The sequence below is a fragment of the Limulus polyphemus genome, unplaced genomic scaffold, assembly GCF_000517525.1.
Source record: "Limulus polyphemus unplaced genomic scaffold, Limulus_polyphemus-2.1.2 Scaffold1703, whole genome shotgun sequence".
In the NCBI taxonomy this organism is placed as follows: domain Eukaryota; kingdom Metazoa; phylum Arthropoda; class Merostomata; order Xiphosura; family Limulidae; genus Limulus; species Limulus polyphemus.
In genome coordinates, this window is record NW_013667313.1 from 16019 (window position 1) to 39301 (window position 23283).

At 32.6% G+C, this 23283-nt stretch overlaps 1 protein-coding gene across 1 annotated transcript in view; it reads left to right on the forward strand.

Moving 5' to 3' along the window:
- LOC106464630 (calcium-independent protein kinase C-like) overlaps nt 1-23283 on the forward strand; it is an 83696-nt gene that overhangs the window by 14750 nt on the left and 45663 nt on the right. The window contains exons 3-5 of the mRNA XM_022392358.1: nt 9727-9781; nt 14545-14704; nt 16400-16431. Of these exons, the coding sequence (XP_022248066.1) occupies nt 9727-9781; nt 14545-14704; nt 16400-16431 (247 nt within the window). The remainder of the gene's footprint in view (nt 1-9726; nt 9782-14544; nt 14705-16399; nt 16432-23283) is intronic.

Here is a 23283-nt window from a genome sequence, read left to right on the forward strand (position 1 = left end):
AATCTACAGGTTGATACCAAACTTATTGACATAAATTCATGAAATAGAAGATCAATAAAATTTTGATGCGAGTCAACAAATGAGATGAGAAGGGTTAATGACCATTGTTTCGATTAGGCCAAGTTTATCTGTATATGTGCAGCAAATGATTGTTGTCAAGTGTTGAACATACCACCCTTGTTGGTAGACTAATTTATGTCCTCTTGGGGCAACTGGTACTGATGGGCCGATATATTGTGGGCTCTATAATACAGTGGTCCTGATATTATACACATACTGTGGGGTAAAATAATTTGATGCTTCAATGCACAAACACAGTTTACCATGTAAGAAATTATCCAGAATAATGTCAAAAATATTTTGGGCAAATGTCAAGAAATACACAGGTGTAGATCAGCCTTCATTCCTGAAAAGTAAATTCCTGATAGTTGGTGAAAGAAACGAAAACTTTTGGTAAATGAAATTAACAATATTTTGAAGTAAATATCTTTGCTATAAATGTACTGGTAGGTATATATACGACTGTTAATTTTAAGTTTAATACAAGAATGTTATTTAGTTTACACAGTACGAATGTTAAAGTAGGTTATTTTTAGAAGCGATAATTATGTCAAGTTTGCTTTCGTAACTGTTTATGAATCATTTGTTGTGCAGTTCAACTGTTGTGAATTGATGTCATGTTACTCAAACCTTCTGAATTTTTCTCGTTGCTTTGAGTGAGTATTATTACGTCATAACTTCTGGTAGTTTGTAGAAAGTTGTAGGCCTCAGTTGAGCACTTTATATATAGGTGACAAAGTTAGTGAAAGTAAAAGTGAAGTTAGACTGGGTAATCGTGAGTTTAGCCATAAAGTGTGTATAGTGGTGACTTTTTAAAATGTAATAATCATAGATTGTATTGTAATAACAGAGCAGAGAAGAATACTTGTCTTGCCAATTGAGTTCTAATGTAACTGAACCAGCCTGTCTTGGACTTTTTATATAAAAGAGAATTATTTAAAGCTCTGTATGTAACTGTGGTAATCCATGAGGTAATGTAAGTGAAGAAGAAAATAATTTGTCTTATCAAAGGTGTTCTAAAGTAATTGAACTCGACTGTTTGGACTTTGAGAAAAAAAAAGAGACATTTATTTAAAGTACTGGATACAGCTGTGATAACCAATAGTGAAACAAATTTTTGTACATACATTTGACTTGTTTTGAATATATTATTTTAAAACAAGTGGATTGTGTGTTGTCCATTTATTGTTGAAATTTATCACCAGCATGTCACAGACACCTACTATAAAAAATCACAGCCCTATGAAAATCTGACATGTACCAATTGACATTAGTCTTTTTACTTAATACATCCTCTTTTTGAAAATTGAAACTTCATTAATTAGCAGGCCTTGAGATTCTCATACCGAAAAAAGAAAGGTCTTCCAAATGGATAAACTGAAGCATGACACTGCTTTAGTTAATCTAACTAATTATAATATGTGTAAGGAAGTGATCTATGTGTTAATTTAATTAAAAATATTTTCTTACAAAAATTTTGAAGAATAAACTATTAAAACTTCCACCAATTGATTATCTTGTTTTTTTATTTTAACTTGTATATCACCACAATTAAGTATTTTGAACCCTGTAAATCTTTCAGAACATTACTTCTATCCAGTTTTATAGAATTCAATACTGTTCCTTTTCACCATTAAACAAATGACCAAGTATTGTGGGTGAGGAATCTCATATTCATTTTAAAATATTAGAAAACCTGTAGTATTGTTTTAACTTTAGAAATAGATTTCGTGATTTGCCTAAAACTTTCCTAGGTAACTTTCAGTTAATTTAATAAATTTTATACAGTGAGATTCTTAGTCATAAAATAAATTTGTGTGGTTTGTGATGAACTCAGGTCCCTCCTTTGGGCCACTGTGGCTTGTTTATCACCCTTTGCCCTTTCCTTTAATATCTGGCTACTGTGCTGTTGGGACTTGTTGGGTAGTTCTTCTTTACTTGAGGGAGTGCATCTCTCTCATTCATCATTGCAGGATCTGTGTCAAGCCCCTTTCTTACACAATACTGTATTTGGTGGTCTTCCAGATTATGTAGAATCTAGGTTTGATGTGGCTAGGTTAAATTCGTCTGTCTTCTCTGGCCAATGATTATCTCAACCTCCCACATAATACAAGGAGATGCTCATCCTTGTTTCCTGACCTTTTTCTTCCTTGCTGAGACACTTACCTTCCTCCCAGTGTTCCCAACCCTACCTTCATTTTTCCCGCTCCCAGGTTGAGCAACACCAATGGTATAGGAGACTCCTTAGTGGGTTAAGAACTGGTGGGGGCCAGATTACACCATTTTTCTACAGTGTGGGTGGAATTTTGCAATGGATCCATAGGTTTTATTAGTTCTGCCTGGAGGTCTATGCCTTCAGTTCTGGTCTCATCTTCCCTTTTCCATTCTCCTATTTCCTTCCTTCCTCCATGGGATCCCTCATCTCTTAGTAATCTTACTGAGGCAGTCTACAACCTGCATCGCAAAGAACCTATTGAACAGGTGTGCCTCATGCAACTGGGGTTTTATTCCCATCTCTTTGTAGTCCCCATGGAGACTGGAGATCAGAGACATATCATTGATCTATCCCAGTTGAATTTCTTTATGGAACCCCCTTATTTTACTATGGTGTTCTATCTCTCGCTTCAGTTGGTGTTTTCCCCAGGACTCTGAATGACCAAATTCAATGTGATGGCACATATCTTCACATCCTCATTGCTCCCAAGTCACGTTATTTTCTTTGGTTTGTCCATGAGGGTCGAGTGTCCCAAGTCCGGGAACTACTATCTGGATTAACCTCAACTACTTATGTGTTTTTTCAGGTGGAATAAACTTTTTCCCAATATCTTCACTTGTTGGGTTTTTACACTCATCATTACATGGATGGTTAGCTCCTTCTTGCTTCTTCCCATTCACAGTTCAGGGACTACACTTGTCTGCTCTTAGACGAAGCAACAAAGGTGGGATTCCTGATAAAAGTGGAGAAGTATGTTCTTCTTACTCCCACTCAATACCTCATTCATATGGATTTTACTTCAATACCCATCACAGACAGGCCCAGCTTTCTCCTCTTCATCTTCGGGATATTTAGCAAGCAGTACACAAGGCTCTCACCTCACATTCTCTAACAGCTCGAGAAGTTCTATCTCTTTTGGGGAAGTGGTCTTCCTTGGAAGCTCTTATTCTCATGGGTCAAGCTCATGTGCGTTCCCTTCAGAGGATCCTTTGGACTAGACCATGGTGGAGTTTCCTCTTCCTTCATCTTGTCTGGATTTACATATGTTCAAGGACTCATCTCTAGAAGGTTTGGAGGGCTTACCACGACTCCTGGGAGATTCTGTTCTCTGGTCAGCCATGGAGTCTTTTCTTTATATCAACTTTTTCAAACTTATGGCAGTTTATTGAGCTATTTCTTCCTCTCCTGTGGGGGAGGGTGGTTATGGTACATTCTGACAACTCCACAGTGGTCACTTGTATCACCAAGAAAGGGGGTACCATATTCATGTCTCTGTCCTTTCAGACCCTGGATCTCCTTTTCTGGGTAACAGTCACCACATTGTGGTATCAGCTTGTCATGTTTTTCGTGCCTTGAATCTGGTTGCAGATTGATTATCTCGACCCAACAAGATTTTCTCCACAGAGTGGTCACGTGAATCACAAGTCTTTCAGTGAGTGTGTTCTCAGTGCCTTTGTCACCCTTTGTTTCAGTCTCCTATTCCACACTCACTGACATTCAGTCAAGATTGGAGGGATCTTCACATCTCTGCTTACCCTCCTATTTGACTCCTCCAGAGTTGTATCCCTAATCAAACCATTCCATGTCTAGTTCCCCTGGGGTCTCCATTTTGGCTGGTGCAACTTTGGTTCCAATAGCTCTGACCTTTACTTGTGCAACATCCCCTACACTTACCTCTGTTATGGTCCCTACTCCATCAACCTCAGTTAAACATCATTCATCCACACATCACCATCCTTCATATTCAGGCATAGCTTTTATCAGGTCTGTTGCCTCAGCCTTCTTCCGTGTAAATTTACCAAAGGCGATGGTTTACCTTCTGCCTTTGGTATCCACTGTGTGGTTTCTGTTCTTCCCACTATTCTGGTCCTCATCTTTCCCAATTCTTCTCCTGGTTGTTTGACAAAGGCTTGTCCACTTGACTATATCTAACTGTTGGGCAGCCTTGTTGAACACCTGCAGTTTCTCCAAGTTTTGTAAGATTTTGTCTTCCCCTGTCATTTTCCTCCTTTCTTGTCCTGTGTCTTCTGTGTTTCCTTGAATTGCCTAATTGGTATCTCAATGTGACCCTTTACGACCTTTTCTGTCCTCCCTTTGAACCCTCAAGGCCCTATTTCTTTCTCTTCCTAGCTTGTGGATGTCATTGATTGGATACTTATGCCATTCCTCTTATGTCATCCCTTATACACAGACTGGTCCTTCTTCCCTAAGACCTCTGCTGTTTGTGAAGGCTCCCATTCTGATCCCGATCAACTTTTTTGTCCGGTTCACTCCTTACGGTTTTATGTGGCTTGTACTGCCTCCTTTCGGGGTTCACGTTACAGACATTTTTCTTTCCTGAAATCCTTCTGTTTCCTGTGGTATACCCCTGTCACACTAACTGGTTGGGTTTGTCAACTCCTTAGGTTGACATATTCAGACTTATCCATGGAAAGTCGCAATCTCCATGAAATTTCTTCCCATCAGATTTGTCCTATCACCGTGTATTTGGAATGTATACTACTTCTAATACCTTAGTAGCTCATTATCTGCACAATCTGCCTGTATCTTTCTCAGGTTAATATTGTCTCCCTCCCATGGCAATTCTACACATGTCCATTTGCTTTTGACTGGGGTATGTCTTTCACAACATTTCATTTATGTTTTCTTTCCAGGAATTCTCTTTTAACACTGCTAATGGGATCCCACTCTATGGCAGGTATTGCCTGATCAAGTATGCTTTAACTCAAATCTGCACTCTATACCAGTAGAGCTATAATACTCACTGTATAGATGGGGTGGCCTTATGGTATATACATATGTGTCTCAGTATCCGTAAGTTTCACTCAATGGTGGGCCATCACTCATAGACTTTCATGAGTAAAGCAGAAGGGGATTTCTGCCCATCCCTACCGACCCTTTGATTGCATAAATTGGGGATGCTTTTAAAAGTAGATAATCATGGACACACATTGCACTTTCATCAGTGTGACATTCCTCCAGACTCCTCCCTTTTTTCTCCAAGTGGAGCACAGGAGTCCTTACCACTTACAAGTTCCCAGTCACTGGGATGGTGAACCCAGGAGGCTTCCTTCTAAGTGAGAAGCAGAAATTTACCTTACAGTACAACCACACAGTGAGAAAAGGGTAAAGCTAGGTTCCCTCCTTTCCTTTTCCGTGGATGCTTATTTCCAAGAGAACCAAATGTAGGTTTGAGCAGGACCAGCCTACATGGTATCCTCTTTGTAATATTGAGTTCCAGATGACAATGTTCCCATGGTTGAGTGCAGTAGAGGCCCCCTTCTTGTTAATTCTGGTTACAGGAGGTTTCTTTCCCTGCTCCTATGATTGAGTTTGGGGACTTCATCTGCTTCATAATACCAACAACAGAATGTATGTACACTGCTCCTTTGGTTGAGCAAATGTTCCATATCCTCCTCATAATTCTGGGTGCAGGATGTGTCTTCCCTGCATTTATGGTTGGGTGAGCTATTATTTCTGCTCATAACTCTTTCACTGCCGATTTTTACTATGGAAAGTTATCTACAGTGCCGGAATTTCCAGTGATAAATGGTTATTTTGAAACGCATTATTTTAAAATAGTTAAATCACCATAAAATGCGCATATATACACCACAAATGTTAGAAAAGAACATTGAAACAATAAACACAACATTTTAGAGGAAAAATAATGTAGTTTTACTACCTTTTTTCTTCTAACGTCTGAAATGCTTGACCGTGTGGTACTTCATGAAGCAGTCTGGAAGACACATGGGCAGGCATCGCCCCTCCCATCTGTACAATTCATGCATTCATGTCTGGTTTGCTTCTTCTTTGGATGTGAAGGGCTTTCACTACACCCTATGGCTTGTATTTAGGATCTGGATAAGCCATGGGAAAGTGATGCCCTGTCTGTCGCTCCTCCGTATCCTCTGGGTTATCTGTCGACCTCCTCCCTTTCCTTCCAAATTTATTTGGAGGAATAGAAACATGGAGTTTGGTTGCTACATTTTCCCTGAATGAATGTGGCTCCATTTTTGAATTAGGTTTGGCAGTTGTGTACAGTATGTTGAAGTTAACTAGTGCTGCTTCTCTAATGAAGTGTTAAATTTTGTAGTACCACTTTTTGCATTTTTGTTGATATGGGTAGCTCGTACATTTCTGGTCAAACAAGTCAGTAACGATTGCATGGCAGTACATCTCGATAACCAGAGGACTGGGCTATACCCCCAGTTGCCCAGTAGTCACTAATCCTTGGCTTGGAACACAATCCCATCATTTTCTGCACCAGCATGGGCTTTGATTTCATCTGTAGTACACTCAACCCAATCATTGTAGTAATAATTTTCAGGAAGGTCTGCCGGATTATCAAAGAACTCCAGGGCGTAGATGTTAGTCATTTCACAAATAAGCTCAAATGCTTTCTTAGGGAATAACAAGTAGAAATAATCAACAGGTCGGTTACCGCCAGGCAAAGCTGGGCACCAAATTGGGATATAATTGTCATAATCATCATCAATGACCCACTCATGATCAGCATCACCCATGGCCCATTGGTCATAATTGTCATAATCATCATCAATGACCCACTCATGATCAGCATCACCCATGACCCATTGGCTACCATCATCATCATCACTTTCCCCATGCGCTACATCATGTGCATTATCATTACTTACTGTATTATTGGTATCTGTGTCACTCTTTTCCCAATTGTCATCACCAAATTCACTCAATTCTGAGTCTGAATCTCACATTATTTCGCCCAATACATCCTCTGTGGCAAGCCATTGTTTTTTGTTTTTTACCCTCAAATTGGGTCAAAAGTCAAGAATTTCACAAAAATAACCCCCACGATCAAGGAAACTATGCTAAATTACATTGTGGTTGCTAGAAGCCATGCAGGTGCGGCACGGAGTAAATTACAGACTGGTAAATGGAACTGTGTCAGGAATTCGACTTAACTCGCGTTCGGCGCTGTACCTGGAATTCAACTAAAGTCACATACAGCAGTGAAATGGTTAATAGTGGTTACAGATATTGCCCTGTTCTTACGGTTGAATTGAGCCAGTGACATGACCCCATAATGCTAAATTTAGTTTGTTACACTTCTTACACTGATGGTTGTTTTGTGAGTTTGTCCAGTTTTGGCCAAATGCTAAGTTTCTCTTCATAATTTAGGTTGCATAACACATGACACTGTTTACTTACAGTTTGGGTTGGTGTATATATATCACATGGTCCACATTCCCTTGCTACAATGTTTATGTTACTCTTAATTTGTTTTTATCTGGGTGATCCTCAACCTCCAAATGCCAGTGATGGGTTGTGGAACCTCATCTGTTCGGTTGAGATTGGGCATATCCATTGCCAAGGCTAGTTGTTTTTCTCCATTGTTGTGTTTCGGCGAACTGTCCCTTGACTTATCATTTCTTTTTATGTGGGTATCGAGTTTACTTCAAGTTTTCATTTCATAGAGTGGCTGTTCACTTATGGGAGCCAGATAGTTTCTGGTCTGGTTTGTGCAATGGTGGATAGTTTGAATTTGCTTTGTTTTTTCCTGTGGATTGCAGCTCTCAGAATGAATTAAGCTTGTGCAAATCCCTTTTTTTCTGCCAATGTCAGGTTCATTTCCTTCTTCTGGAGTGAAGAGCATACCTGTTCCAGAAGTAGTGCAGTGCCCCACTTGTGTGCTTTGTTTTGAATTTGAGGCACCTACTGTGGCCCTTCCACTATTTTAATGTGGAATTCTAGCTTTGTGTGTGAGCGGAGGTAAGATTGTATCAAAAGCTAATATATTCTTACATTGAAAATGCATTTCCCGATAGGTACTTTACCTCTGCTCACACACTTCCCACCCTTCCTCTCCACTGCCAGTGTTCTTCATTTTAGATCTTGCCAATTCTCAAAAGTGAGGATTGAGTGGGAACATCAGAGGAAATTAGATACACCATTATAGGTGGTGCAGTACTATTAGTGGAGGGTTGTCACATGCTATATACATGTTCCTAAGTGGTGCGAAATTTGTGGGGTATATAGACTGGTGTGCTGAATGTTAAAACTATTAGCAATGCTCAGGGGCAGAAAGAAAGCTTTGCATGGTACTAGTTAAGTAATACTGCTGATATCAGTCCTGTTCTTAGTCCTCTACATATATTTATGTCGGACATTACAACTAAATTCTACGTGATATTTTTTGCATGTTACCAAAAAATATATAAAAATTTATCTTTGTGATTTGGTGTGGCTTTTTTATGTGGAATCATAAGACTTGAAAATGCATTTTTATCAATTTAAGCAGAACAAGGAAGTTCAGTCAGCAATAAGAAAGATTAAATTATTATTCAGAATGTTGTGTTTTAGTAGTTTAGTTATAAATATTTCAGTTTTATTTTATTTGGAAACTGGAATAAGCCATGTAAGTCAAACTCATATTTTTTGTTTTGCTTTAGTATACAGTATAATTTCTAATTAGGTACCTGTTGCGTATTTAGCAGTTACATGTAAATTTTTTTATCATATTTCTTCATGAATAAATTATAAGTATAAAATTGTTTCTATATTTGGAACTTTCTTGGAATATATTCAAAACTGTGTTGACTAGATAATTTAGTGGTACCATTTAAGTGTTTTGTAAATTTGCTATTTAAGACATAAAGTTGTATTTCAAAGATATGTAATTTTGTTAAACATCATAGTGTGAAAGGAGCATTTGACTAGTGAAAATTTATTACAGTATAATGAGGGAAATATAAAAAGTACTAATTTTTAATTAATTATCTTGCATGTGATGTATAAGGGAAAAATTAAATATATTGTCTATCTTCTATAATGGATGTATCATGTATGTCAGTATCTATGTTCTTGCAATGTGATGTATAAGAGAAAAATTAAATATATTGTTCATTTTACTATAATGGAAGTATAATGTATGTCAGTATCTATGTATTTAACGACTTTGATTATTCAAGATTCAGACAATTAGAAAAATAACTGGTATGTGCAACAACTATTTTTTATAATAGAGCACAATTTTAAATAAAAGTACTTTCCTTTCAACAAGAACATGAATTTCACTAGGAGTGTATGTGAGGGTTTGATTATATCTTTATTGATGTAATTTTTAAATGTAATACTGAGAAACTGGAGTTTTTAAAAAAACTTATAGTTTATATCAGTAAAGTGTTTGAGAATTTTGAGCTCTGTACATTGAATCATTTTGATGCAGTGAGTTGCATATGACTAAAGAGCACAATCTGAATGCTTTTTCTTTGCAGCACTTGCCAGAAAAAAATACTTTTTGTAGAAAATATTCACTTTTTCTAAATTTATTTCAGTGAGGTATGAATACTAAGATTAGTAATTACTAGCAGAAACAGCTGCCATTAGGGTGGCATTTCTGCTAGTTTTAATAATTTTCATATAATGTATTATCCAACTAAAATCCTTCTTTGTATGTACATTTTACATAGGTTGACTTGGAACCAGAGGGGAAAATTCACATTATTGTTGAACTTCAATCACAAGGTAAATTGTTGGTATTTTATGGTTGGAAAAAATGTACAAAATCACTTAATGTGTAGTTTTTTTCTTATTTGTAAAAATTGTCAGATTTTTGTTAGATCATTTGATGGTAAATTTCAAAATACTTTATTCATTCAATTTCTTGTGGATGAAATGTCAATAAAACTAGCAGTAAAAGGTGTGTCTTTTTGTCTTTTATAAACTTGGTCATCTTGCTACTTTTTAGTTGTAGAAGGGTGTGATTTAAAGAAGTATAATCATTACACAAGTTATTAAAACAGGAACTAGCCCTAAAAAAGACTCTACATATGTTTCAGTGTCCTATGACACCATCTTCATAGAACACTGAAACATATGTAGAGTCTCTTTTTTTAGGGCTAGTTCCTGTTTTTAATAACTATTTATTATGTAATGATTATAATGTTGTATTGCTTTTAATTGTAAATGCATTTAATTACTGTTGGGTAAATCTATTTTTTAATAAAACATTTTTTTATAACAGAAGGTATGAATAATATTTTGAGCCATTTATTTTTAGTTTTTGTGAAAAGAGCATATGGTGTGTTACAAAAAGCATGTTTTTCTTTGTTATGCAATACCACATATTGTGGTCCGATCAGGGATTTAGAATTTTTAAGAAGAGGGTATCCTTTGGACTTAATTTAGTTATATCTCCCATTTAACTATTGCATACTTCAAGTAGCTCTGGAAAATGAAGTAGTTTTTCATCTAAAATAATAATTAATACAAATTAATTTTCAGTTTAAGATGATGTATGAAGAATGGCTTCTTGATATACATGATTGTGTATGTTGTATTAAAATGATTTTGAATTTTTAAATCAGCAAGTTGTGTGACAACCACAGCCAATATAAAGTTGGGGTAGAACAGAATGTATCAGAACTACCTTTTGGCACTGTATGGCATTTTGTAAGTTGTATGATGCCACTGAAAATTGATCACTTTTGGGAAGTGTATGTAACAGTCTTTCTGATGCAAGATATTCATACATTTAGATCATAAAGATGTGGTCAGATCAGGGATTTAGAATTTTTAAGAAGAGAATATCCTTTGGACTTAATTTAGTTGAATAGCAAAAGAATATGTATCAGCTTGGGGCACCAGAACCATCCAGAAAGAGACCTGAAACAAGTCATATCCCAGCTGTGGTAAGCAAAGTCTTTGCACCTTGTAACAGGTGAGAATTCTTGGACACAAAGTTTAGTGGCAAAACCCATCCATATGCCCTAGGCTACAGTATGTAACATAATCAAGTAGGATCTCCTTTTGGAAATTATGCCAATAAAGTATGGGATTTCAGTTATATCTCCCATTTAACTATTGCATACTTCAAGTTGCTCTGGAAAATGAAATAGGTATTCATGCTATCCCATAGAAAGAGATATCGATCATGTTTCCAGTCACATCATCTATGGATTTCTGTGCAATCGTACTGTTGAAATTGGTACTGAGAAACCATATTCCTTGTACACTAAGTTATGGAATATGGAAGGAATGCAGGAAGGGGTGATGTGCTTTGGACAGAACAATTCTCTGGTGGTGCTTTTTCAGTGGAAACCAGGCTGCAGGGCTATTGATACTTGGTCATCATACAGAGCATGTTTGGGTGTGTCCATGGATTGTAATGACATTGTGAGGCTCCAAAATCATTCTAATATAATGTACTCAAGTTTCTGTATAACACTTGTTCATCATATGCATCAATAAATTACATACCATACAGTGTTTATTATCTCCAATCAGAACTTAAGCAGCCACTGTTTCAACTAATGTTAATGTCGTATTAAAAGGGGATTGTTTTTTATTGATCATTTTGTTTGGGAAATGGAAATAACAGTAGTATGGTTTTGAAAACTAAAAAATAATAATTAAAATTGCATTTCTTAATATTTAAATGACAAATTGGACATTTGGAGAAGGGTGCTATCATATGAGAACATAAATATATTAGCATCTATGAGCATAAATAACAGTGAATAACCTAAATAAATGTTGAGAAAGAATATTTTGTATGTTAATAGAAGTTGTAAGTGAATTAACTGTTAGGTGTTGATTTGTTTTTTGTGTACTATGAGAATATACCTGAAATAGAGCATTGTAGACAAGCATTATATGTACATGAGTTTCACAAAATTGGCTGATGGAAAGGGAGAATATTATATATTGTGAATTAGAAAAGAAAGTTCTCTGAAGGGCAAAGTTTTATATAGAGAATGAAATATTTATTTTCAGGTATTATTCAAAAAATTCTTATAATACAAATTCAAGCAATATTTAAAGTGTATATTTGTTTAACTGTGTTCTTTGTTGTTTTAGGTTTTTGAGTGACTACTGATTTTAGCATTTTACTAGTTCTGGAGCTAGAACATTTGTGTTTATTATTACTACTTGTATATAGTGTTGAAGCTTGTTTTGCCTGTATGAATGATATTTTCTTATAATATGCATTTGAGAAAGTTAGAAAATGCAAATAATTGAGTAACAATAAATTTTGTAATGAAAAATTTTAGTGTCAATATTCATTTCTTAGTATTTAGTGGTAACAAACATTAGTTAATTATTTTAAATGTTGTTTACTAGTGCTACTAGTGTGTTCATGATGCTTTTTACTACTTATTTTTGTTTGTTTGTTTCTTTATAATTTGAAATATTCTTCTTTTTTTGCCCTTTTCAAAATTTAAATAAGGTAACTAACTCTAATTCTTTTAATAATAGAGGGCTGAGCATGACTCATAAGTAGGTTTCGCAATATATATATACATATAAAGAAGAATTTATGTATTATTATCATATAGAATTATGTTGTTTAAAAAATCAGAAATAAACAACCATTAAGCTGATATTAAGCTTGTGTAAAGTAAGGGTTCTGAGACTTCCTTAGAAATGGATTAACTTTAGATTACTTTTTGTTTCCTTGCAATCATCTCCCTTTTACTATTATAATGAATGGTACATACTGTTAGCTCAAGCACTTTACAGATATCGGGCTCATTTGGGAACCCCTGCTGTAAAACACTTAGAGGCGTGTTATTTTTGCAATGTACTATAAATATATTCAGTGTTTTTGTGAAAGGATCGTTTACTATTTTTGTGCTTTACAAGCATCTCTAGCTTTATTTATTACTTTAAGTATAAAGTACTAGACAGCAGTAGTTTTGGAAACAAGTTTAAATAGTTTGAAAGCTAACGTAAACAAGATAAAATTAAAATTTGAAATAGCTATCTTATTCCTTGTTAAAATAATAACATATTGTATCTAGTACATGTTAGGTTTAGTAATATTCAAATGTAGATTATTGTATGTTAGATTAGTGTTGATCATACTTTATTGATATACATGTACCTCTTTAAAAGTGCTTTTAGGTAGTGTTGCAGCTATATTTGTTTCCTTTTTAGCATTCACTTGCCTATTACTGAGTAATTGATTACATCTTTTTTTTTGTTGGCTTTCTTTGAGTCATGTTATTATTCTAGTCCACATGTTCATGAACACATTTTCATTGTTTCATATGTGGGATTGGTTTAAAAAGGAAACATATGGACTAATGAGGGACGTTAAATAGTTCTTAATCTTCAATTATAATCAACTGATTCTTAACAGTTGAGTCAGAATGGGTATTATTGCCATTTCTGAGTATTTGACATATAATACTGTTGAATTATTTTCATTTATTTTTAAGTCTAATGTTAGTTAAATATGTGAAATTCTAAAGACTTAAAATAAACGTACATAGTATATTTGTTACTATTATATAGAAAAGGGCTTTTTGTAAAGCCAACATGACATAATTTAAATGTTTATGTGAGTCCTTCAAAGTTGACTTAGGAATAAGAATAAATATACTACATTGATTGAAAAACCTTTTATTGCTATGGCCTGAGGGTTGCAAGTTTGAATCCTTGTTCCACCAAACATGCTTGCCCTTTCAGCTGTGCGAGCATTATAATGTTATGGTTAATCCCACTATTTGTTAAAAAAGAGTAACCCAAGAGTTAGTAGTGGGTGTTGATGATTAGCTGCCTTCACTCTAGTCTTTCACTGCTAAATTAGGGATGGCTAGTGCAACTAGCCCTTGTGTAGCTTTGTGTGAAATTCAAAACAAAACAAACATTTAATTGCTAGATTTTGTATATTGTGTTCAATTTTAAAATTTAATTATAATAAAGAGATAAGAAAATATTTATTTTTAATTACATTTAGTGCATAGCTGAGAACAGTGGCTTAGAATGAATACTAGAGTTTAAAGAAATAAAAGTAGACAAGACCAAATTAACAAATGTGGAAGGAAAAAATTATGCAGCTTTATTTTACCATAAGAATAATTAATCCCTCAGAAATTCCCATAGGAAAAGCCACAGTGGTATATACTTAATACCAGACAGTGCACTAGACTATGAATTTCAGGAATAATCTCTTGTTACCTATTTCCCAGACTTTGTCTCAGCTACCTAGTTTGTCCTGAAGAAATAATCTAAAATATTCCATAAACAAGTGTTTCTAGGATGAGGATGAAAAGTTCTTAAACTTTGTGATTACATTATTATTGATAAGATATCAACAGGTGAAAAATTTTATCAACACAATTAAATCTTAAGGGAAAAATTTTAACGGCTTAAAAAATGGCTCTTAAACAAATGAATTTATCTGTGATAAAAAATATTATTTTTATAAGTACAGTTACTTCTATATGGTTATTTACAAGTTTTTTATCCATTAGTGTCATTATATTGATATTTTGCTTTAGAAAATGCACCACAAAAGCCAAAAGTGTTTAAAGAAAGACCAGGGCTTAATCAGAGGCGGGGAGCTATGCGAAGGAGAGTGCATCAGGTTAATGGTCACAAATTTATGGCTACAATTCTTCGCCAACCTACATTCTGCTCCCACTGTAGAGAATTCATATGGTGAGCAGCCTTTAACAAGTATATTGATTATTTGGTGTTATACTACTATTTGATTGTGACATAAATATAAGATTACCTGTTATCTGGCAAAATTGTTTCATTACATTCTGATAATACTTGAATATTTTTAATAAACAAAATACACTGAAAACTAGTGACACAATTTTATTCAGAACTAAAGACTCTTGTAGAATATTTAACATCCTCACAAGTAGAATACAGTACGCTGATTATATTGGTGTAACTTTATTCAGTTTTTCCTGTGTGGGAAAACAAACATTGATATTTATATCAATGATTATTACAAAATTAAAGTATTAAAATTTTAATGATGTGTAACACTAATAATCATCATAAATGTTGGTGTTTAATAAAAACATAATTTTCATAGTAATAAGTTATCCAGTTATTCTGCTCATCAAAATTTAAATTTTAGAATTAAGTTACATTTAGTCTCATTTCAGTTGTGTACCATTTCCATCATTCTTTGATTATTAACTCTGTAAAAAACAGCTTACAGGTATTAAATGTTTATTTATATTTATTTCAAGGAATAATATTTTGGTTATAGTATTTATAATATTTTTGAGTATGTATAATTACAGTTAAAAGGAATATTTTCCATTGTTGACTTCGTATGTGAATTTGAGATTAACTTATATGTCTGAAACTGGCAGAATCTTTCCAAAATTTTGATTCAGAATTAAATTCCTACACAAACATTATAAATATTTATAAACTGCAAAAATTATCTTGAGTGATCAGATAAACTAGCCAATGAAATGTCACTAGACTGTGCTATGAGAGTTAATTTCAAAATGAGGGAGTAGCATAAGTAAGTACTTAAGAGAAAATATCACAAGTGGAAAATAATGAATTACAGTAAACAATTAAAAATAATCAAAATCATTTACACAAAAATTTAATTAAATTGTTAAAAAATTAATTAAAATTAAACTATATAACAAAATGGAAATTACATGTGAGAAAACAGAAGTGTATAATAATGGTAATTTTACTTTGAAGTGTTAAAGATATAAAAACTAGATATGAGATTGAAAATGCTAAGTATACATTAATATCTTTAGGATAGCAATTTTCAATGTTGATATCCTGCAAAATATGCTACTTTAATTTCTTTGTCTCTCTTTTTTTTCTCTCTCTGTCTAGAAACCTTTAAATAACTATTGTAATTAAAAGAATTGAGGTTAATTATCAAGACATAACATTACTTTATGTTGTTAGTATGATAACTAGAACATGCCTGCATTAAATTTAATTTGCTGCTGACTAAGTCTTGATTCAAGTCTCTTATTTTGCAAAGATTCCTTGAAAATTGGTTTAAAAAATGAAATATCTATTCTCAGTAAAGTAACAGAGAAATAGTACCAGCACATTGCTAGTAAAAGGAAAACATAAAAAAAATTTAGAGAAAATAAAATAAATAAATTGCTTCATATACGGTTGTAATAAAAAAAATTCAAAACTAGTTATGTCACTATCATGGATCAATAGCAATCACAATCTCTAATTTACCAAAATGTTATTTAGTTGTCCCAGGCATTATGATAAACAATTATGAATCCTAATAATCCAAGATATTTGTGTTTTATCATTTGTCATACATTATCTTGACTAATAGTGTCTTTTGTGTGTACTATTCTGCAGATTTTGTCTATTTTTATTTTGTGATAGGGGTCTGGGTAAACAAGGATATCAGTGCCAAGGTATGTCCAATAGTGTTTTGACTCTTTCTATGTCAACACAGAGGTTGCTTATGCTATTACAGAAAATAAAAAAACTTTTTTGCATTAGTTATGTGCTATATAAACCATTTCTAACATGTTGAAATTGCACCAGAGTAAAAACACCTACAATTTTATCTGTGTGTGTGTGTAGCATTAAAAGAGGTATGTGCATGAAATTGATATGAAATAAGAACTGTTGTATCTTATAACTGGTTCAATATATTTAGTCAGTTAAAACAAGGATGTTTATGACTTTTAAAAATATTCAAAAGAAACATAGTTTGTTATGCATGAAATGCTTACCATGTATCATCTTACTAACATTACAAGTGAGTTGTCCCATGATATGATTTCAGATAGTACACTAGGTACATTGTAGTTTCGGTCAAATTATCCCTAATAACTTTAAAACATAGTTGGTTTTGATATAAGTTTTATTCCAATGTATTTTATAGAGGAAACACCAAAATTTCATAAAAAAAACTCAGATTTCAGATTTATCTGCCTTTCAGTTAGGTCTATCTCAGTGGTGGGATTCAGCCGGTTCGCACCGGTTCGTGCAAACCTATTCTTAGAATTTAATTACCTCTACGAACTGGTTGTTAACAATCGTATGTATAGGCCTAATAATAACGTTACAACTTACAAGTATGCGTGTTTACAATGCAACTTTACTAGCAGGCTAGGTGGACTAGGTCTACTAGATCTCTGATGAATCATTTGCCAGCAGGTAAGTGTTTTTTTTTATACAGATCCTTATGATCTTATCTAAAAGAATCTGTAGAAAAAGCGTTCACCCGCTGGCTAATAATTCAGCACAGATTTGCACTCACACGTAGGCCTAGGACGCTTGGCCTATAGTAGATGATATAACTAAGTTAGATCTAATAATAATAATTTAATTAATTTCTTCCATACGTAATACGTTAAAAAATATATTCAAAAAAAAGTAAAGTAGAAAAAAACAAAAAAATAAATAAAATGGATAGTAACAGGTGAAAAACAAAGAAATGAATTATTAGAGAAAGGGGTCCTGTTATATTTGGAGCGAAAACACAAAAATGTATATTTCTTAAAAATTTAAAAATGTATTAAACTAATGCATAGATGATAGATCTATCATCTAACAAATTTTATAAATTATTGGGGAAAAATATTTTCTAATGCAATTTCGTACTTGCCAATTATTAGCATAACATTTCAATTTTCATAGCTGTATAAGGTATATTAATTATATAGATCTAGGGGCCTAGAGCTATGTATATAGATGATCTAACCTTAGGTATAATAATAATAATAGATTAACGTAATTATTTGATGATTTGAATTTTGTTAAGTTGAAAGATTATAAAATACTTTTTTAATTGAAAGTTTCTAAAGAATCTTTAACACTATCCGTGACGGCCTATTTTTATTTTCTCAGTGATGGGGGGGGAGGGGAGGGCTTTTTGGCCCCTCCTTTTTTTAATATCTAATATTTTTACATGCTGCTAGTGAGAGAACCTGTTGTTAAAATATTTGAATACCACCACTGGATTAGAGTATACTAAACTTTATACATTATATAGGCTACACTAATGTGATGTTTAGGTGGTTCATTTAACTATTATATGTGATGTATGTTTTTGTGTGTGTGTGTGTGGGGTGGGGGGGTAAGTAGAAGTGTTCCAAAACATAACATTAATTTCTTGACGACCTAATAGTTGGTGCATCTAACTATACAATACTAATCACTCCAACATCCTCACTACAATTATAGCAATTAGTAACATCTAATTATCACATTATTAGTGAGTATAAAAGTGTACATACTGTTTTAGGCTATATATTTAATATTTTAACATAGAAGTTTTTGTATTGTTTACTAGAGGGAATTTTGCTTTGATAAAATTGATGATGTGTGACACAAATTTCCTGAGTGTCTAGATTTTATGTGATATCTCGTTTTTTCTAAACTTGGGGAAAAAATACTGTATGAAAACACCAGAGTTGTTTTTGTTGATAAGTGAATCAGACATTTGGTTAGTCAGTTAATTTATGTCACAGATATGAGAGGAAATTTAACTAGTAACTGAATGTTTAGTTTTATTTGAGAGTTAGACTTATCCATTTTTTATCATTAATTCATGAAATTGTGTAAGTTGTAAAATTTTGTATAAGAAATAGCTCACTTTCTCTTCCATTAAGTGGAGTGGACTTTGAAAATGCCAACTGACAAAACTATTACACAATACTTTACCTTCTGTCTTTCTGCTGTGAAAAGCTAAAAACAAAAATTAATAACACAAAATGCTCCCAAAATAGTCTCACAGCTGACAAAACTATAAACGAAAAAACTTATCTTGCATCATAGATTCATCACCTGCCTTATATGTAATCTCTTTAAATACAAGTTGTGATCACAAACTAATTATAATTTTGACTGCAACTGCCTCTTCATAGCTCCACCAAATGAAAGTTTCTTTTTCTTTTTTTACAAAGGATCAGAAGATAAATAATACAGCTCTTTAGAAGCACTTATTTATATGAGGACTTTATTTATCATATTTATAAGCAATGAAATTTAAAACTATGATACAACATATTTTTTTGTCCATATTTGTGTAAACCAAACACTTAGGACAAAAGTGACCTGTATAGGTGTCCAAAATATTTTTCTTTTACTCACATTTACTAATTAGAAAAAGAGAAAAAGGATGTCACTTTAACTAAGAAAGATATTTAACAAGTACAAACTTATCTACATATATGAAGATTGAAAAGCTTCCATTCTGTACAAAATATTTGAAGCACTTTGAAAATTAGTTTCACACAGCCCCAATTTTGTTGAAATAAGATACAAGGAATTAATGTGTAGCAATATGAGGAAACAAATTCATTGGGAAAAATATTACTGAAAGTAGTTTTTTCACATTTAAGTTTTTGTAAACTTACAGCATCTGTAGATGACCATGAATGGTGAAATAAACCATTCTCTACCCAAGGAGGTTCGACAAATGGAATCACTAAAAGGAGTATTGCAGCTGACAAGGGAGCTTGATAATAGAGTAGTTGCATGGAATTAACCTGAAACTCCTTTTGTTTTTCTCCTACCCACTGGAAAAAGATTAAAAAAAACAAAAAAACAAGACAAATATGAAATAAACACTAAATACTGCTCGAAGAAACACCTCTTGGTGATATCACTATTTAATTCTTTAGAATAAATCTAACATTGCAAAATAATGTTCTACCCTTAAAACATCTACTTCAAAACTTAATTATGAATTTCAAACAAAATCAATAAAAAGGATTCTGGGGTTTATAAGCTGAATGGCATGACTAAGTCCTGACAAATCCTTCCCTCATCAACAACTAAAGTGAAAGTTAAAAATGGTAATCAACAGGCTAATAAGCATAGTAATGGACAGTTTTCATTTCTGTAGAAACACATCTAACAATGTGGAATGATGTACTACCCTTAAAATTTATACACTAGTTTCTAAAGCCCATTAACTGATATCAGGCCTGCAATATTACTGTACTGATTACCTAATATACAGTTCTTAGGCCTAACCAACTTAGAAAGGTCTTAATGGTGTTATAGTTACTATCAAGTATGTCCAGTAATCCTTACACTACATTACATTATAAAACAGGCTTCTAAATTCAAAGGTTTTTCACAGTTGTGTGACAAATACAGTGAGGCTTCTGATTTGTTATAGACAGTCTTCAGTTGAATGATAAACTTCTTACTTGATAATCAGCAAGTCAAAAAACATAATCTGTTTACCATCAGTCAGAAATAATCACTTTGATGTGCTAAATGTAAAAATACTTGTTTCAGGCACATGGTTATTTCTTGTGAAAAAAACAAAAACCAGTTTGTACCCACAATTATACCACTTAATATGTAATCAAAGCAATAGCACCAATTTGATAATCCATTGCTACCAAAAAAAAAGGCTAATTTCAGGAGTAAATGAAATATATTTTGAGAAAAATTACAATAAGGAAACCTCAAGAAAAGCATTAGAGAAAAATATATGTGTAAATTAAAAGTGAAAAACAAAAACTTTTTTTAACATTATGAAAAATAAAGTCTTTAATAGTTGTTTCAACTGACTAGTTTTAGTAACACAGTTAACTTGGTTGGAGCTTGTGAATAGTGTTAGTTTAGCTTATGTTAACTTCAACAGTTATTTTTCACAGTGCCAAAATACAATAGCAAGTACAATGTGCCTGAAAAGAATGTATATGTATATCTTAACAGGTGTGATGTTCTCTTAAATTAAATATGCAAGTTTCTCACTACTAATAACTATATCATAAAATTATGACAAAGGTGAAAGTCTTTATCAACTTCTGTTAACAAACAGAACTTTACAGAAATTTAAGTAAAAAATCTTTAAAATCCAAAAGTCTAACCATCATAAAATATGTCTAGGATTTTCCTTAGCAATGAATTTGGTAATAAATATTCAAGTTACATAACTGAAACCTCTGTATATTTCCAAGTCAGGATGTGGTTGCCAAAGAAATGTTTTCTTCTCATTAAATCTGTTATTTTAATAAATAACAATGAATAATTTTTATGCTAGTAAATGTTCCATAGCTGAAAGAGATATGGCAATTGAAATTCATTTTACTTAGAAACTTCATACATTCAACTGAGAATACAACACATACACTACGATAACAGATCAATTTGCCAGCTGTCTTGCTATAGAACCAGATGGAACTACATCTGAATGCACAACTACGACTTATAAATAGCTACTCCTTCTTTATGGCACCATACAATCAGTGACAAACACATGTTGGCAGCATGACAAACAAGTGTTCAACTTTGGAAGATAAATATATAGAATTTAGCTGAAGATCATAATGGTCAGTTTAATCACCTTAGTGTAGTGTATATGCATGTAACCTAATCAAATTGGATTAATGTAAATGACCTGATGCTAAATGGGTTAGAGAAGGTGATTAACATTACCAATACCAGGGTTAAACTGTAGTACATTTTACAATCTGTATCTAAAGGATTACAGAGAGATCAGTTAACATTTTCCTATAAGATATCTATTATAATATATTTTGCTAATGCTGAACATTATGAGATATAATTTATGATGATATTTTTTGTAAATTTAGCTGAAAAATGTTGAGTTAACTCAATTATTCTATTTTTTTTATAAAAATTAATTGCATTAATAAAATATGAATTTAAACCATTTCAATCTACAAACTATTTGAAAGAACAATTAACAGATTAAATCGGATGCCACCAATTATTTCATGAAGACTCCAAGTTAGTGTTAACATATACAGAATCTCGATTTATAATCTTCAGAGTAGCAGGGACCTCAAAATGGTATGACTTATGTACAATTAGAACATTTCTATTTATTTACTAAACTTCAATTATATATGATATTTGTACACCCATTAATGCTTCAGAAGTAATATGCTTCACAAACTATAGAAAATATCATTTTTCTAACACTGTAATTGAGTTTCAACAATAAATTATTGACTTGAAAAGGTTTTTAGCATGTAAATATTTCCATCACTTGCCTAATTCGAAGAAATAAATTACATTTAAAAAATTAGTTATCTGTTCTTTAATATCAGGTATAACAAACCAAAAGCCAAAAGGTTTGATATTTTCAATTAAGTTTCTGAATACATTATGAGCAACTAGTTTGAAGAACTATTTTCCTACAATTTTAGAAATATAATCTAAAGTTTTAGCTACAATATTCATGAGACTAAGGTTTGGTTCATTTTGACAACAATTAAATATTTTACGAACTCACCACTTGATATAATGATGTGACTATAACACCGATGGATGCAAAAACTGTTCCAAGGATATTGAATTTTATGTCATAGTAAGAGTTTAAAAAAACACCTATTGTCAATGGTATCTGAAATAAAGAATTAAAAACACTAGTTACATGCACAAGTCATTCTAAAAAGAAACTGATTTTATTCACTGTTTTAAAGAATATTCTTTAGATTTGTTTATCATATATGTGCAACTATGCAACTGAATACAAATAAAGTATAAAAAACAGATTAATAATATTTTAGTCCGATTCTAATACTCTTTTGTCTTGTAAACTCATGAAAATACAGTAATTATTCAAACCTGTTTAACATCAATTTAACACTAGTATTAGGTACAACATGTATAATAAAAATACAGAAAAGCAAAATGACAGAAGACTCTATAGTCCATCAAGGTCATCCATCATCCACATATACAAAATGTTCATATGTTCATTCACATCTGTATATATTCAACAAAATTTTAAAAGAATTCAAACATGATAAATCACACCATCAGACAAGCTATTACACAAATTTGTAATTCTAGCTAATTTTACCAAAGAACAAGTCTACTTCAACTTCATCAAGGTTTCCAAAGTTTAACCCTTTCACTGCACAATTAATTTTCAGGCTGATTCCCAAAAAGTGTCAATTATCCACCAAAATATAAAAGTATGAATTTGACCCTTTGTATTACTTTTCAATATTGAAAGAAGCTGTATTTTCTATACCTGACAGTAATATTCTTTGAAAACCATTCTGGATAATGAAAAAATAAGGATTTAAACAAAAAATTGTAGAAAATTAGAAGAAAAGTGTTCTCCAGTAAATGGCATAAACATAGGGAAACTAAGTTAATAAATGAAAAACCACAGTAAATGGAACAAACTATCAGAAGTCTGATATTAGAGAAACTAGTTTTGACACATTCTTGCATCCTCTTCAGTCTCACGTTGTCTTCTTGAGACTGAAGAAGATGCACGAATGTGTCAAAACTAGTTTCTCTAATATCAGACT